Genomic DNA, 14,323 nt, shown 5'->3' on the forward strand with positions numbered 1-14,323 from the left:
AACCGTTTGCTGTGATAATTGTTTCTTTTTAAGACATGCCAGTAAAGTCACTAAATGTCCTGAGTGGTTACGCTATCTTGAGAGTGGAGTTAAATCGTAATGCTCGATTAACAATAGAATAGTAATTCCAAGTCATATCTATATTTGCTGCGCAATCTGTATGCTAGCTACTCCACTTAGTAATAGATACTGCGAATCTGTTGCTTTCGATTTTCAATTTTCGCAATTGCTACCACTAGAGGTTTGTCCATATACCGTGTATACTGTTAGGTACTTTACCAGCATATTCGCGAAGTGATGTTTGTTGCGGCAGATCCGCAGTGTCGGAACCGAGTTTCGGATGGTCATCGTTGTGAAAATTAGGAAATCCTGCGTCTCTATCTCACAGAGCAATGTGAAGCTGATGCTTCCTTATCTCTTTCCATTTTCTATTTTTGTCAGGTAGGATCGCCCTCCAGCTTCCAAGTAGTTGAACTGGGATGAGAAGACCAAGCGAGATAGTAATCTGTTTCTTCAGAAACTGCGTGTGTTGAGTCTTCCGAGAGTTCAGTCGACTCTCTCCTCGATTTCAAGTGATTCTTCTATTCTGTGTACACTATTTAACAACAGCATCTCGTTTTTCAATGTGTTCACAATTGGGTGTTGATGTCCAGACTCTCTTTTCTTTTTCTTCGTATCTCTACACCATTCCGCCCTCTCAGCGATACTCCATGTTTACTGAGCAGTGCAACGCCATTAACAAAATGACTCTCTCCCAGTGCCATGGGATCTGGCTTCCTCTTCACCATGGCCTACTCATTACGAAAATCGTCACAGAGGACAGCAAAGTGTTGTCAACGAAAGCTCGATGTCCCTGCGTCTTTCAATTCGATGTGATAGGAAGCGGCCGAAAAGCGCGAGTCAAGAAAGAAAAAACGGTGCTGGACGTGTTCCACCCTCCATACACAAACGCAAAACTCACCTTTTTCTCTTGGATTTGTTCCTTCTTTCGACCATCCGAAAAATCACCTTCTCTAGATATCGATCTCTTTCCATCAAAAACAGAAGCAGAAGACTCGGTCATCGTTGTCTCGGATAATCGTTTTCGTTGAGTGAAATGTGTGTTTTAGAGGACACATTTCCTTTTGAGAAATACCGAGTGATCGTGAAAACACGCGATACCATGCGCCAAGAAGAAATGGCAGCTCACCTCATCGCTGAAATTGATTCCATTCTAAAAGCAGATAAAATTCCTTCTATTTTACAGTGCTATGAAGTATTAGCATTTTCGGATCATGATGGAATGATCGACTATTTGGATGGTTTTTTGTCACTACATGAGATTAAAAAGACTATTAATGAGCTTGGGTTTGATAGTCTAGGAGTATGGTAGATATACACTTGTGAAATAGGGTTATTTTGCAGAGGTGTTTCGAGAAAGACCTGACTCATTTCGGAAGTTTCGAACCAATTTCATTCGCTCGCTTGCGGCTTACTCGATTGTTTGTTATGTTTTGCAAGTCAAAGACAGAAATGACGGCAATGTAGCAACTCCGTCCGATTTCAATGTAGATCTTGATGGACAAGCATGGCATTCTTGTCCACATTGATTTTGGCTTTATTCTTTCAAACTATCCGGGAAATATACGATTTGAGACGGCACCCTTTAAACTCACCAACGATATGGTATTCTGACCGCTTTCTCTTGCCATCTAGATGCAACTCGTTGGACCCCCCGGTTCATCAGGCTTTTTCCTGTTTCAGAGTTTATGTGTACCTCTTTGTTTTCCTTTTCAGTAGATTCGAATCTTTGAAGCGATCTGCAATCATCGGTCTCAGATTTTGTCCATTGTTCATCTCTATGCAACTCAGTTCCCTGACTTGCCTTGTTTCTCAAGTTCCGCTTCGAGTTCATTATTTTAGTCGTAGACGATCCGCAGAAGGCGATTTTGGCTCTACAACAACGCCTCGAAGTTCGACAGTCGTATTCAGAGGTTACGAAAAATCTGATTCAGCAATCTATTGGGAGCTGGACTACACATTGGTATGACCAGTTCCAGTTTTATATGACCGGCATTTTCTGATTTTCCTTGTTTGTTGAAATTTCGACTTCTTTCGAATCAGCAGCGTATCTTCTATCTAGCAGTATTTAGCTAAGCCATATTGGATGAGAGGTTAACAAGAAAAAGCGGTTTGTCACGTGACCAATATCTTTTTTAAATAGAAAGCAAACAAAGACAGTTCTATGCTTACCGATATTGATACAAATAATTACATCTCTTTCGGAGTCACATCGATTGGGGGTGAGGCAGATGTGTGCCTTTCTAGTCTTCTTTCACTTTAGATTACGTTCACCGTGAACGATCGATCTGTCTTCAATATTTCTGGGAAAGGAGTGCCTGTATAATACCTCTAGTGTGATAACTGATAGATGCTATCTGTCTCCTTCAACCAAATATCTGGGTTTGTTCGTGATGTCTGTAACCAAGAGAGATTTAGCGTTTATTATAAGAAGTATTCTTGCGAGATAGGGTCAATCACTAGCTATTACCTTCCTCAACACTTCGAAACTGTCTCTCCCAGATTATGCGACGTTGTCACGAATGCGATGAATAGTATATACATGTGAGTTGGCTGCTTATTAAGGTCTTCTATACAAGCGTGAACTATTCATCACAAATTGGTATTTTACAGTGTAATTTGTCAAGATCATTTTGATTATACTCAGGTTTAAGGAGGGTAACGCGGAAAAGCAGGGAAAGAGATTATGGGCATCCCGCTATCTAATGGTGATCGGATGTAGATTGTTTGTGTATCGCTACCCCATCTCGAAAAAGAATGGAAATGCTAATATCCCTTTGAATGTGATTGATCTGTCCAATGCGCTGATATCTCGCAAAAGCAATAACACCATTTGCGTTGTCACTCATCGAGAAGTGCTACTAGTTTCGATTTCTAAAGAGTAGTATGAGTTTCGGTTTGCGTCGGATGAAAACGTTTCGAGTTGGTATGTTGAGATGAAAAATGCGACTGCACGAGGGATCACTCTGCTCTCTGACGAGGTTATTTTCGATCTGTATTTTCCTTAACTACAGAATGGTATTTCAAGACTCGATATACTGCACGATTCTCAATATTTGAAGCTACAAAAAGAAATGGATGAGCAGCAGCAGCAACAACAACAGCAACAGCAGCAGCAGCAACAACAACAACAACAACAACAACAACAACAACAACAACAACTCAGCCTAAACTCGAATGCTTCCAATAGCAGCGAAAACTACCAGCACAACTCTCTCTTGAATCCTCTTCCTTCTTACATCGGAAGACCCATGTCTACGCAGTCTTCTGAGCACTCAGCCGATGATTCCCTTCCAGTTTTCATTTTCATTCTTTTTAATCAAGACCATTGTTTACTCCTGGGGTCTCAACAACATCCATCAGCTCGCTCTTCCCTCGACACAACCCGCTATCACCATTCCCACAAAAAGCTCTTCGCTCTCCTCCCTCTCTCCTGTTCTCCTTACAGCAGGAATTGGTCATGTTCTTTGTCTTACCGACGAGGGAGAGTTGTTTGTTTGGGGAGATGGATCCAAAGGGCAGCTTGGTCTCGGTCCTTCCGTGCTGTCATGCGAGTCCCCGCGCATTGTAGGGTTTATGCTTCGCTCTCAAGCAGATTCTCTCGTTTAGTAAGATGATGGTGATGTCGATAGCGTGCGGAGGAAACCACAGCGCGTGTTTGAGCACGTCGAACAATGTTTACACGTGGGGTTGTGGAACCTATGGACAACTCGGTCAGGGAATCGACGTTGAATCGAGCTTTGAACCGCTGCTGCTGCACAAACTCAGCGGCAAAGAGATCTGCGCCGTATGAATGAAAGAGAAAGGGATTCAATGCAGGTGGCATGCGGACAGAACCATTCGCTGTTTCTCGCGACGAACGGATCGGTTTACGCGTGTGGAAATGGATACTACGGCCAATTGGGTCTGGACAAGGAGAATGATTATGTACGGATCCCTAAGGAATACCGCATAGTTTTCTCCCGTCGTTATCAAAGCGTTGCTTCCCTTCACGATTACCCAAATCGCTTGTGGAGAGACCTTCTCGCTATTTCTTTCCAACAAAAACGAGCTGATCGTCTCCGGAATGCTGGAACTCAGCGAGAGCGTCTTTTCGGGACATCGCGATGAGCTGGGCATTCCCCACATCGTTCCTTTCCGCGGAACGATCCTCAAGATCGCTGCAGGAACGCGCTTTGCATTGGTTTGGACGGAGATTTGGTATGATTCACAGCTTCTAGTGAAGGGATTCCACTATAACGACGTGTATTACTGGAAGGCAGAAGAGGGAGATACAGAGCTCGCCGTGCTTCTTTAAATTCCTTTCCACTGTAGCGTCCACGTCTGCTTGCCTCGCTCTCCACTCTCCACATCACCGATATCGCATGTGGAGCCTCGCACTGCATCGCTTACAGCTCCGAAACCGGTCGCGCGTTCGCCTGGGGCACCAATTTGTGTGGCGAATTGGGGAACAATTCCTTCGAAAGCACCCTAGAACCGGTCGAAATCCTACTTCCTGAAGAGCAGAAGCTGATTCAGATTGTGGCAGGACACTCCTTCACGATTGGAGTTTGTATTCCCTTGCATGGAGAAAAGGAAAGTGAGAAGAATAGCGAAAAACGGAAGAGCAGAGTGATCGACGCTGTTTGCTTCTCGGATGAGGAGGATAATGGACCTACAGAAACAGTAGGGTATGGTCAGTCGATGGAACTGACAGAACGGACAGATGCAGAAAGGCGGTCCAAACTCGCACACTCCACCCAGAATGCAGAAGAAGAACGATTCGCAGAGTCAAAACTACAACAATCATCGCAAGACTTAGCTGGAGCGGCCGTTCCCAAAAGAAGAGCGAATCCATCCGCATTTGGATTCAATACGGCTGAGATCGTGCAGCTAAAAGAGAAAATGAGGTCTAGCGGATCTTCGTTTGCTGGAATGACTTCAACCTTTGCAGTGAGAAAGTCTACGGCGTTTACGCCGGTGGTAGAGCGCAAAGCAGCAGTTGGGAATGTGAATGGAGATGATATTTGCTTCCAGTCAAGAGCACAACGAGCAGCCGCGCTCGAGAAGCAATTCCAGGCAATTCTTAGGAAATGATTTGTTTTTTAAATAAATATTGGAGGTAGTGATATAGATATTTTTTAAAATTATTCTTTAAGATCATGTCCGTAAACCATATTGTCTCGGAAGATGGGTCAACGTGTTATGATATAAAGTATAATCTTGTTTCACTTGATACTTTTTACGACTGTCTTCTGAAACATGATTATGGCAAATTGCGAGGTATGGGAGATAATATAGATAGTATTGTATTGTGTGGAGAGTGGTATTGAATTGTAGTTTATTGAGTATTCTTATCAGCCCCTACTCCTTGATCGTGTGTTATATCCGAAAATTAAATTGATTATCGATTATTTTGTGGTATGAATTTCGTTATTTTGGACTTGTAACATTCTAGAGTACATTTCTGCAACAGGAGACAATAGACTATAACACTGTGAAGGAAATTCCATTTGACATCTTTTGCGTATTTTATTCTGTGATTCGCGCAAGAGGAGTCAAGTGGGCAGTTGCATATTTCCCCAACGACTTCGAGCTGATCGTTCCATTAACAAAGGTGCTCAAATATCGCAATGAAATGAATGCCCATTGGAAAGAGCAATATGTTTTGTTCTTCTGGATTTGGTACCTTCTCCTGTGTCCCTTCGACTTATCCTCTGTCCAGGAGTCGGGTACGGACATTGCTCAGGAGATCTACCACCTGGCGATCGCCTCCTTTCGACTCAACAACAATGTGGGGAAGATGGCTTCCGAGGTTTTGGTTCGCATCATAACGAGGTACTCGCTTTCCCTTCGGTTCTAGCTAGAAAAGACACAGCCGCTCACTTTTTCGCGAGCACGCTTTCCTACACAATAGGCCTCCAAATGTTCACCGAGGATCCAGTGCTTTGGTTCATCGGAACATTGTTCAAACGAGGCTACAAAGAAGCGTTTGCGAAGTACTGGGGTATGCGAGCTTTTTTTTGATTGTGAGCATAGAAAGCGATCTAATGGAGATCATCGGGCAAGTGTGGGACATCCGACGACAAATGGAATCGGAAATCATTCCATACAGCATGACAAAGGAACTGCTGATGATGCGTGTGCTGACCGCAGAATGCGCGCTGGAGATGCGAATGCACTATGAAGGCAAGAATGCCGTGCTGTAAGCCACGCTCCTCGAGTGTGTCGTAGTTTTAAAAAGAACTATCTGTTTGGAATCAAGGAACCGAACGCTGAGCAAGAGAATTCTGAAAGCGGAACGGAAGAAGACTCGTTCATGACGAATGCAATGTACTACTTGGATTATTTATACGACAATCTCTCCAATAATGTATTCTTTCTCGCTTTTTTTATTATTTTGACTAATCATGCAGGCTCTCCGAATCCGAGTGAAATCAGCCAAATACCTCGCTGAACTCATTCGCCATACCTCGCTCAGTTATCGAAGGGTTGCCGCGTTCGAGCTGATTAATCGAATCCCTGACAGCTACCCAGAAGTCGTCCACGGCTGCTGCTACGCGCTCGCTTCTCTCTGTTCCACTCACTCCCTTCCCGACGACATCATTCTGAATATCATGCAAGTCACGCTTCCCATTCTATTCGATGTGAATACCATGTACGATTATTTCAAATCGGTCGTGGCCGATGGTGTTTGTTATCTCTTCTGGGCATGTGTTCGAGAATACACCGCCGTTCTCGCTCAAATAGCCGACGATGTGCTCGCGACGCTTGTCATCACCAGTCTCACAAACGAAGACTTGAATATCCGCAGAGCATCCGCTGCGGTGATGCAGGAGTTCGTGGGACGATTAGGAAACGAGAACGTCGATCATGGCTTGGATCTCATGAATCTGATTTCATTCCATTCGCTCAGTCTCTATTACACCACGTACGCAGAGAGTTCGCTTCGTAACTCACAGAATGACGGTCATTCTACCGAAGGTCGCAGCGGTCTCGAAGTATCGACCGAACATTGTGGATCGATTGAAACTCATCATGCAATCGGAATCCAAGGGGGATGCAAAAGAACTCGCAGGGAAAGCGCTGTTTTTTGTTTGTCCCGAGATAAACCAGGAGGAGAAGATTGATATGAATCGCACGGAAATCGCTGCGAATACCGTTATTTGGAATGCTTACTTGATTTTAGGATATGCCGCGAAGTTCCAATCGTTGGATCCACAATTCCTAAAGGAATCAATCAGGATTCTTTCTCTCATTTCACAAAAAGCAAACTCTTCAACTCCTTTCACATCTTCTAAGAACGATACTAATTTATCCTTCCTCCTATTGAAGGCGATCGTTCTCTACGATCGTATTATGAACGAAAACGTGATTTCTGCAGAAGAAGTCCTGGCTTCATTCAAAGCATTATTCCCTCTTTCTTACTTGAAATCGACTTTCTTTTCCAAAAATAACGATTTTGGAATGGACCAGCAGTGTTTGTGGGTTACGAGCGAATGGTTATTCGCTCATCAGTGCAATGAAGGAGTCGACTATTGCCGAGATCTCGCGAAGGCTGCGTTAGAAGCCAACACAGGACATTCGATGCGTTTATTCGGATCGATCTGGTGGGAAATCACTCTCCATTTCCTTCCCTCCGCTATCGACGGAATGAAACTCAAAGCAGACCCCGAAGCCCACAAAGCGCGGGCTCTTGCGATTGGTCGACTCTTACGAATCTGCCCACACGCTCCAAATTGGTCGCAGATGGTGCAGAACTGGGCAAAACTCGGCTGTGCCGACTATACCCGCGAAATCCGAGGCGATGTAGGATCCTGGACTCGCTCGGCGACACTTTCCTGCATGAACGATCTTCTGCGTCCATTCCGAGTCGATTTTTCATCGCGGGAATGGACAGGATACGCGAATGTGGGAAAGGCCTGCGAAGACGAGCCGGTGAACTGTTTTTTCCCGCTCTCTGTGGGAAGCTGTTTGTTCCCAGATAGCAAATGCTGGGGATTGAAGGAAGAGAAAGGAAAGGCGAGTTTGGATAGCGAAATAATCGATTGTTTTGTGAGATTGGCGTTGAAGCAGATCATGGAGCAACACACCAGAATCCGCCAGTTGGCCGCCGATCTGTTATTTGGGTTGGATCGTAGCACGTCGTTGATTCAGATGGTCGCTGGATTGGTTCCGGCCGAGCATCAAAACTCATCATCGGCTTCCATGCCGGAATTGACGAAATGTTTGGTCGGTGCGATCAAACTCTCCGCATTGCGACCGACTCTTCTGCGAGGATTGATCTATACAGTGGGCGGAAACTCGCCGAGAGAAACGAAATCGATGTCGAAAGAGCTGATTGAGGTGATCAGCGATGAATCCACGGCGAAGGCCGTGTTTCCAGAGCTTGTAGTCATTCTCAAAGAAGAAGCCTCTGCCCATCGAAATGGGTTTTACCCGGCGCTCCGAACGCTGATTCTGTGCTGCGAGTCGGTTGACTTGGCGACGGTTTTGGATCCCAAATTGCAGGGCGAGTTGTATCAGTTGATTCCGAAACTGGCCATTTGGCAAACCAAGAACCAAAACACGGCGGTTGTGAAGTCGCTGCTCGATCTTTATGCATTGATGCTGCCTCTCTGGACCCCTGAGAGAAACGTTCTCGCTCCAGCACTTCCGTTTTTAGAATATCCGAACGCAATGATTCGGAACGAAGCGGCGCAAGTGCTGTACATGCATTGTGCCATGAATGGAATCGAGCCAGAAGCGCAGACGATTCTGGAAAGCGGATCGTTTGGCTCTGCGAACTTCAAAGAGTCGGTGGCCGCTCTACGATCCTTGTGTTCATTTTCGTGTTCTGTTTGTGTAACAAACAATCCCGTTAGGAGCGTGGCTTCTTCACCTGCACCGAAATCTTCTTGCCTCGAATCACCTTTCCGTTCATCGCGCTGATCGCTCGGTCCGCCGCTTCCTTCGTCGCAAAGTTGACGAAGCCGTACCCCTTGCTCACACTCGTTTGTCGATCCAAAATCACCTATGCCTCACCCTCCTTCCTTTCGCCCACCTTCGCATTTATCAAATCTCCGAATTCGCGAAACAGATCTTCCAGATCCGCGTCTTTGAACTCCGACGGGATATTAAACACGAACAGATTCGCATCCGCAGGGCCTACTCTTCACGCTCGCCCTCCTCCCTCACTCTCGCGCCGCGGCGGGCCTTCCTCGCGCCCGAACCCCGCCGTTGCGAACGCCGCCGCGCCCTCGATCGGCTGGCCGGTCGCGGGAACCAGCACGCCTTCGCTCGTCATCATCATCGGCACGGCTCCGATCCCCTCGCCGTACGGATAGAATTGCATCATTGCCTGCGGATACCCTGTTGCTGTTGTTGTTGTTGTTGCTCCTGCTGGTGTTGTTGTTGCTGCTACTGCTGCTGGTGTTGTTGCTGTTGCTGTTGAAGAGGGAGGGACGGATTCAGGCGATGCGGAAGGCTCGGAAGGCGCGACGGGAATCATGTAGTTCATGTTAAGTCCGGGGAATTGCGGGTAAAACATGGAGAACGGCGCGGGAACGGGAAGAACCACGTTCGGCTCGGCGATCTGCGAAGCGGAGGAGGAGTCAGAGCGAGGATCCGAGCCGTCCGTCTAGATGAGAAGGGAGAAACGGGGAAACGGAGGTCATTGCGGGCTGGAAGTTGGAGGGGAAGAGAAAATTGGAGGGATAAATCGGGTAGTATTGGATAGGATACATGGCTGGAAGGGACGGCTGTGGAGCTGAAGGGGAAGGCTGAGCAGGAGCCGGCTGCGTGGAAGCCCCGTCGGGGAGACTGGTTTGGTCTGCAGACTCGGAGGGGATCGGCTCGGAGGGGTGGTAGGGATGAGGTGAATCGGATGATGGTCGATCTTTGTGCGGTGCAAAGGTGGAGTGGGGTTTATCATCGTGGTTAGATGAATTACGATTAGAGTTGATTGCATCTTTGACTTGGAGGTTGTTCATCATCTAGTGAACAAAAATCAAAAATCGTACGTTTGGACATATGTATTTATTGTGGTACTTCTCCTTGATGAGATTAGCTGATTTGGGCTCGACATAGATGAAAGCACAACCTAAGGAATAAGGAGGAAATAGCACAGAAATCGAACCTTTGTGCTCATTTGTTTGTTTGTCACGAATAATATGCGCCTGAAATACTGGGCATGTATCTTCAAAAATATGAATAACGTCCTGTTCGGTAAACGACTTAGGGATCTGTCCGATAAATAGCTTTTTCCATTGGCCGTGAAATGTGGGGGTTGATTTTGAGGATGCAGAGCGATTGCCTCCAAATGAATTATCTAAAGCTTAGACATCAGAAATCACGTTCTACATCCGGAATTCATCACTCTATTTGAGAAGGATGGTGAACTGTTTCTTCTATTCATCTGAGAAACTAGATGGGTAAAGATTTAATTCTATTCCAAAAAGAAACAATTACTTTCAATGAATAAGAAGTATTTCTGGTCTGATCGAATCTGACTATTAGTAATGCTAAACCGCGGGACTCATTAAATATCGGCGCCTATTCAAATATTCCTGTTCTATCAATATGATGGATCTTTTATCATATGAACGGACTCTATTATTTTTTCATAGACTCTATTGGAAGAGAATGCAATTACAGACTTTGACCCTTCATTAGTCATAGAAGGAGCGCTGTGATCTGCTTTTGCATCTTTGCGATGGTAACCTCACCTTTGGCGGTTTCCCTAAATACGAATATTGTTTTTTCCTGTCTGCAATTCGGTACACTAAAAAAAGACATGCAATCCATGACTATCGTGACTGATATCCTGTAATATTTGCGTTGTTGCATTTAAATAAGTCAAAAACTTCAGTTTTCCACTTCAAATGCAAAAGAATAACTTTATGATAATCAAAATCCACAATTGTTCAGTCATTATCAGTTCCACTATTTTACTATAATTGATTCAATTTCATGGAGGATCTCGAACTTGTGAGAAACAAAGATCATGTAGTGTAGTAGGAGGGTGTACTATCCTAGAGTTTTTATCAGATCCATTTGTTAGAACCCCAGGAACGAATGAGTGAATGGAAGAATACCTTTGGAGCAATTAAGCCTTTACTCGACTTTAATGCTACCTCTAGCTCAGACCTTCTGTTTGAGTGCGAGAAGGTTGGTTGTCGCTTCTTCTTCTCCGAGAATTCATATCTTGAGCAGATCAAGGAGAAGAAGGATATCTTAGGCTGGGATATCACGGATTGCAGCAACAACAGCAGTCCTCTGAATCTTGTAGCTTTGGAGAGGGCTGGAGTCAAGAAAGTCGTAGTTGATTCGTTGGAGAGAATTGAATCTTTGAAAGAATCCAATAAAGGCTTTACCCCTATTCTTCAGGTTGCCCTTACGGATTCGATTCGCGAGATGGGATGCGACATGGATCAGGCCCCATCCATCTGTGAACGCGCTGCTAAAATGGGTGTTCAGTTAGATAGCCTTTGTGTTGGCACTTTCGAGGATAGCAATCTTGCCGACATAATTCACTCCATTAGCTCGATTCTAGAATCCATTTCTGCTGTTGGTCAGTCTATCAAGAAGGTGATGATCATTGGTACAGGTACTCAGAAGCTGTCGGAAAATGATATCCCGACGTTAGCTCTGTTGAAGGACCTGTCGAAGAAGGTGGAGCTTTCCATTGAAGCCTCTCGTTTCTTTACAGAGAAAGCTTACACCATCTACACTCGAATCATCGGAAAGAAGGTGAAGCACTTTGGCGAGATTCCGCATTATTTGTACTACACGGATAACGGAGTGTACTGCTCCTTCTACAATCGTCATATCAATAATGAGCCGTTGAATCCGATCCCCATCAAGGTGAGCAGCTCGACTGATGACTCGCTTTATGAATCGACGTTGTTTGGTCCGACGTGCGATTCGATCGATACGTTGGGAACGAATTTTTTGCTGCCTGATTTGGAGATTGGAGATTGGCTGAAGTTTGAGGAATGTGGATATCTTTGCAGTAACTATTCTCCACAGTTCAATGGTTTTGAAGATCCTGCGGAAACTCTTTCTGCTTGAATTGTTTGTTGATAATCATGACGAAAAAATGACCGTTTTGGGACTATTCATGATTGGCTTTTTTCTTGTCTTTCCAGCAGTATTCTATTTCTTGTATAGCAAAACAGGGTCACTCTACTTTAGAGTTATTATTAGTGTTTGTATCTTAGTGTTAGAAGCGATGTCTGGTACTTATGGTACACGAGTGGCACATAAAAAGGGTACCTTGCGTGATACACTCCACAAGAGAGCAGAAGCAACGTTGACACGGTATTGCTTGCGTTTGAAGGCCTGATGTTTATAGGGAAGGCATATTTAATGCTGTTGTCTGTCCGGAGGGCGTAGACCGTAACGAGTGGATTGCAGTCCATGGTATGCATTTTCCTTGTGCTTTGCTAAATCGCAGCTGTTGACTTTTACAACGACATCTGTATGCTGTTCGGCATCGTAGCAGATAATTGTACAGCAGAGAAATGTCCCAATATGTCAGCTGGGTCGAAGTTGTTTCTGTGCTGCCCTGCTATTCTTTAGATTCGAATATCTGTGGTTGGATCAAGAACATTACCGTCGACCTACCCGATTTCCTGCAAAGATTTACATCGACTACCTGTTGAACTGGCTCGTAAGCCAGCTAGATAACCCCAACATTTTCCCAGTAGACGATAGTAGGCGATGTGTGGCATTTCTCTCGTAGACACTCCTTTTCCCCCAAATTACGATGACTACGTAAAGGTTTTTTTCCGTCGTATTTTTCGCGTCTATGGGCACATCTGGCACAACCACCGAGATTTTTTGAAGCTTTGCAAATGCGAGGACTTTTTTAGATTCAGTCTAACTCACTACTTGTACTTTGTGGACCACTTTAATCTCGTCGATGGGAAGGAAATCCGCCCTCTCTACCAACTCGTCAACGAAATCGCCCCCAATCTCCCTCGTACGCCTCTCTTTTTCTTTCTCTCTCTCTTAGTCACCAAGGCCATGAACGTTATCGAGGAGTCCAAGCAGGAGAGTCGAAAAGCCCAGCAGCTCGCCTATCAGCAGCAGCTCGCTCCCGTCAATCGCCAGCTCCACAACGGCCGGCCTCCCATCAATCTCCACCAGCGCCCCAGCTCCTACTGGATGTCCGATCGCTCCTCCACCGAGTTCCGTTCCTCCTTATGCTACAACGAGAGCGGCGAGGAGCCTTCCGTCACCGATGAGGCCGCTTCCGAGCCGCTGCCGCACAGTCCCGCGCGCTACCCCGCGCTGGTGCTTCGCTCCGTCCCTCCGGAGGTCGTCAATCGCTCCTCCCAGAGCGGCAGCGTCCCCGCGGGAGTGCCTCAGCAGGCGGAGAGCCAGGCGAAGCCGCCGGGGGCGAGTCTGTCGGCCTCGGTGCAGTCGGCGCAGTCGATGCAGTCGAAGGCGTCCATTTCGCCGGTTTCTCCGGCGCCCAGTCCGGCGATGGCGAGTCGTCCAGTGAGTCTGGGGCAGCCGATGCGGGCGTTACCGCCAGCGCAGCAGGGCGGGCAGGGCGCCCAGCGCGTGCAGATGGTGCCGCGCCCCGCGGGGCAGCAGCCGATTTACCAGTACATGCAGCAACAGCAGCAGCAACAGTCGCAGCCGGGCGTGCCGCCGTCTCCGCAGCGCTTCGCCCAGCAGCCAGCTGCCCAGCAAGCCGTGCCTCCATCCCCACAGTATTATGTGCAACAACCCATTCAACACTCTATTCAACAACAACAACAACAATCTACTCATCAATCTATTCAACAACAATCTACTCATCAACAACCCATTCAACAACAGCCCGTTCAGTCTTCTCCTCAGCGTTATGTTCAACAGCCTGTGCAACAGCCTGTGCAACAGCCTGTACAGTATTATATGCAGCAGCCTGTGCAGCAGCCAGCCGGGCAAGTGGGTCAACCAATCCAGTATGGTCAGTCAATGCAGACTGCACAAGGAACTGTTTTGCAGCCGAATCAGCCCACTCAATCGTATAATCTTATGAACAAGGGAGTGGCTCCGTCGTATGGAGCGGCTCAGAGTGATGAGCCGAACGAAGAAGCAGAGGAAAACGCAGAAAGGGAGAGCGAAGAGGAGGAAGGGGATGAAAAGTGTATCATCTATTGGCGTGTTTGTTTGATACCGTGGAGATGGAGCGCTTCTAGCGTTACTAGGGTGCTGTAACATTTCGTAGAGTCAATGAAAGAGTGCTATTTCCCCCACAAACGTGCAATTCACTCTCTTTCCACACTCACCTCACAATAACCACGAGATA

The 14,323-nt window shown here is 46.3% G+C and overlaps 7 protein-coding genes; 6 read left to right on the forward strand and 1 right to left on the reverse strand.

Annotated features, from left to right (window-relative positions):
* Nucleotides 1-1,096: 1,096 nt before the first annotated feature.
* Nucleotides 1,097-1,674, forward strand: GSBLH_T00001157001 (uncharacterized protein; the record flags this gene model as incomplete). Its single annotated transcript, XM_013039506.1, has 3 exons — nucleotides 1,097-1,363; nucleotides 1,392-1,523; nucleotides 1,552-1,674. The coding sequence occupies 3 exons, from the start codon at nucleotides 1,097-1,099 to the stop codon at nucleotides 1,672-1,674; spliced, it is 522 nt and encodes a 173-aa protein (XP_012894960.1).
* Nucleotides 1,675-3,673: 1,999 nt separating this feature from the next.
* On the forward strand, nucleotides 3,674-4,170 carry GSBLH_T00001158001 (uncharacterized protein; the record flags this gene model as incomplete). Its single annotated transcript, XM_013039507.1, has 2 exons — nucleotides 3,674-3,787; nucleotides 3,829-4,170. The coding sequence occupies 2 exons, from the start codon at nucleotides 3,674-3,676 to the stop codon at nucleotides 4,168-4,170; spliced, it is 456 nt and encodes a 151-aa protein (XP_012894961.1).
* A 573-nt stretch (nucleotides 4,171-4,743) lies between these two features.
* Nucleotides 4,744-5,136, forward strand: GSBLH_T00001159001 (uncharacterized protein; the record flags this gene model as incomplete). Its single annotated transcript, XM_013039508.1, has 1 exon — nucleotides 4,744-5,136. The coding sequence occupies one exon, from the start codon at nucleotides 4,744-4,746 to the stop codon at nucleotides 5,134-5,136; it is 393 nt and encodes a 130-aa protein (XP_012894962.1).
* Nucleotides 5,137-5,301: 165 nt separating this feature from the next.
* On the forward strand, nucleotides 5,302-8,970 carry GSBLH_T00006207001 (uncharacterized protein; the record flags this gene model as incomplete). The annotated part of the gene is made up of 8 exons (XM_013039509.1): nucleotides 5,302-5,322; nucleotides 5,380-5,460; nucleotides 5,498-5,877; nucleotides 5,907-6,046; nucleotides 6,079-6,244; nucleotides 6,274-6,412; nucleotides 6,456-6,970; nucleotides 7,002-8,970. The coding sequence occupies 8 exons, from the start codon at nucleotides 5,302-5,304 to the stop codon at nucleotides 8,968-8,970; spliced, it is 3,411 nt and encodes a 1,136-aa protein (XP_012894963.1).
* Nucleotides 8,971-9,534: 564 nt separating this feature from the next.
* Nucleotides 9,535-10,393, reverse strand: GSBLH_T00006208001 (uncharacterized protein; the record flags this gene model as incomplete). Its single annotated transcript, XM_013039510.1, has 5 exons — nucleotides 9,535-9,658; nucleotides 9,679-10,013; nucleotides 10,041-10,120; nucleotides 10,157-10,348; nucleotides 10,381-10,393. 5 exons carry the CDS (start codon nucleotides 10,391-10,393, stop codon nucleotides 9,535-9,537), a joined length of 744 nt encoding a protein of 247 aa, XP_012894964.1.
* A 582-nt stretch (nucleotides 10,394-10,975) lies between these two features.
* On the forward strand, nucleotides 10,976-12,090 carry GSBLH_T00001160001 (uncharacterized protein; the record flags this gene model as incomplete). XM_013039511.1 has 2 exons in its annotated part: nucleotides 10,976-11,025; nucleotides 11,056-12,090. The coding sequence occupies exons 1-2, from the start codon at nucleotides 10,990-10,992 to the stop codon at nucleotides 12,088-12,090; spliced, it is 1,071 nt and encodes a 356-aa protein (XP_012894965.1). The 5' UTR covers nucleotides 10,976-10,989.
* Nucleotides 12,091-12,139: 49 nt separating this feature from the next.
* GSBLH_T00001161001 (uncharacterized protein) lies at nucleotides 12,140-14,232 on the forward strand (the record flags this gene model as incomplete). Its single annotated transcript, XM_013039512.1, has 6 exons — nucleotides 12,140-12,339; nucleotides 12,374-12,441; nucleotides 12,476-12,569; nucleotides 12,601-12,734; nucleotides 12,764-13,003; nucleotides 13,037-14,232. 6 exons carry the CDS (start codon nucleotides 12,140-12,142, stop codon nucleotides 14,230-14,232), a joined length of 1,932 nt encoding a protein of 643 aa, XP_012894966.1.
* Nucleotides 14,233-14,323: the final 91 nt, after the last annotated feature.

Source organism: Blastocystis hominis (genome assembly GCF_000151665.1).
Source record: "Blastocystis hominis, Singapore isolate B (sub-type 7) whole genome shotgun sequence assembly, scaffold_1".
NCBI classification, from domain to species: Eukaryota; class Bigyra; order Opalinata; family Blastocystidae; genus Blastocystis; species Blastocystis hominis.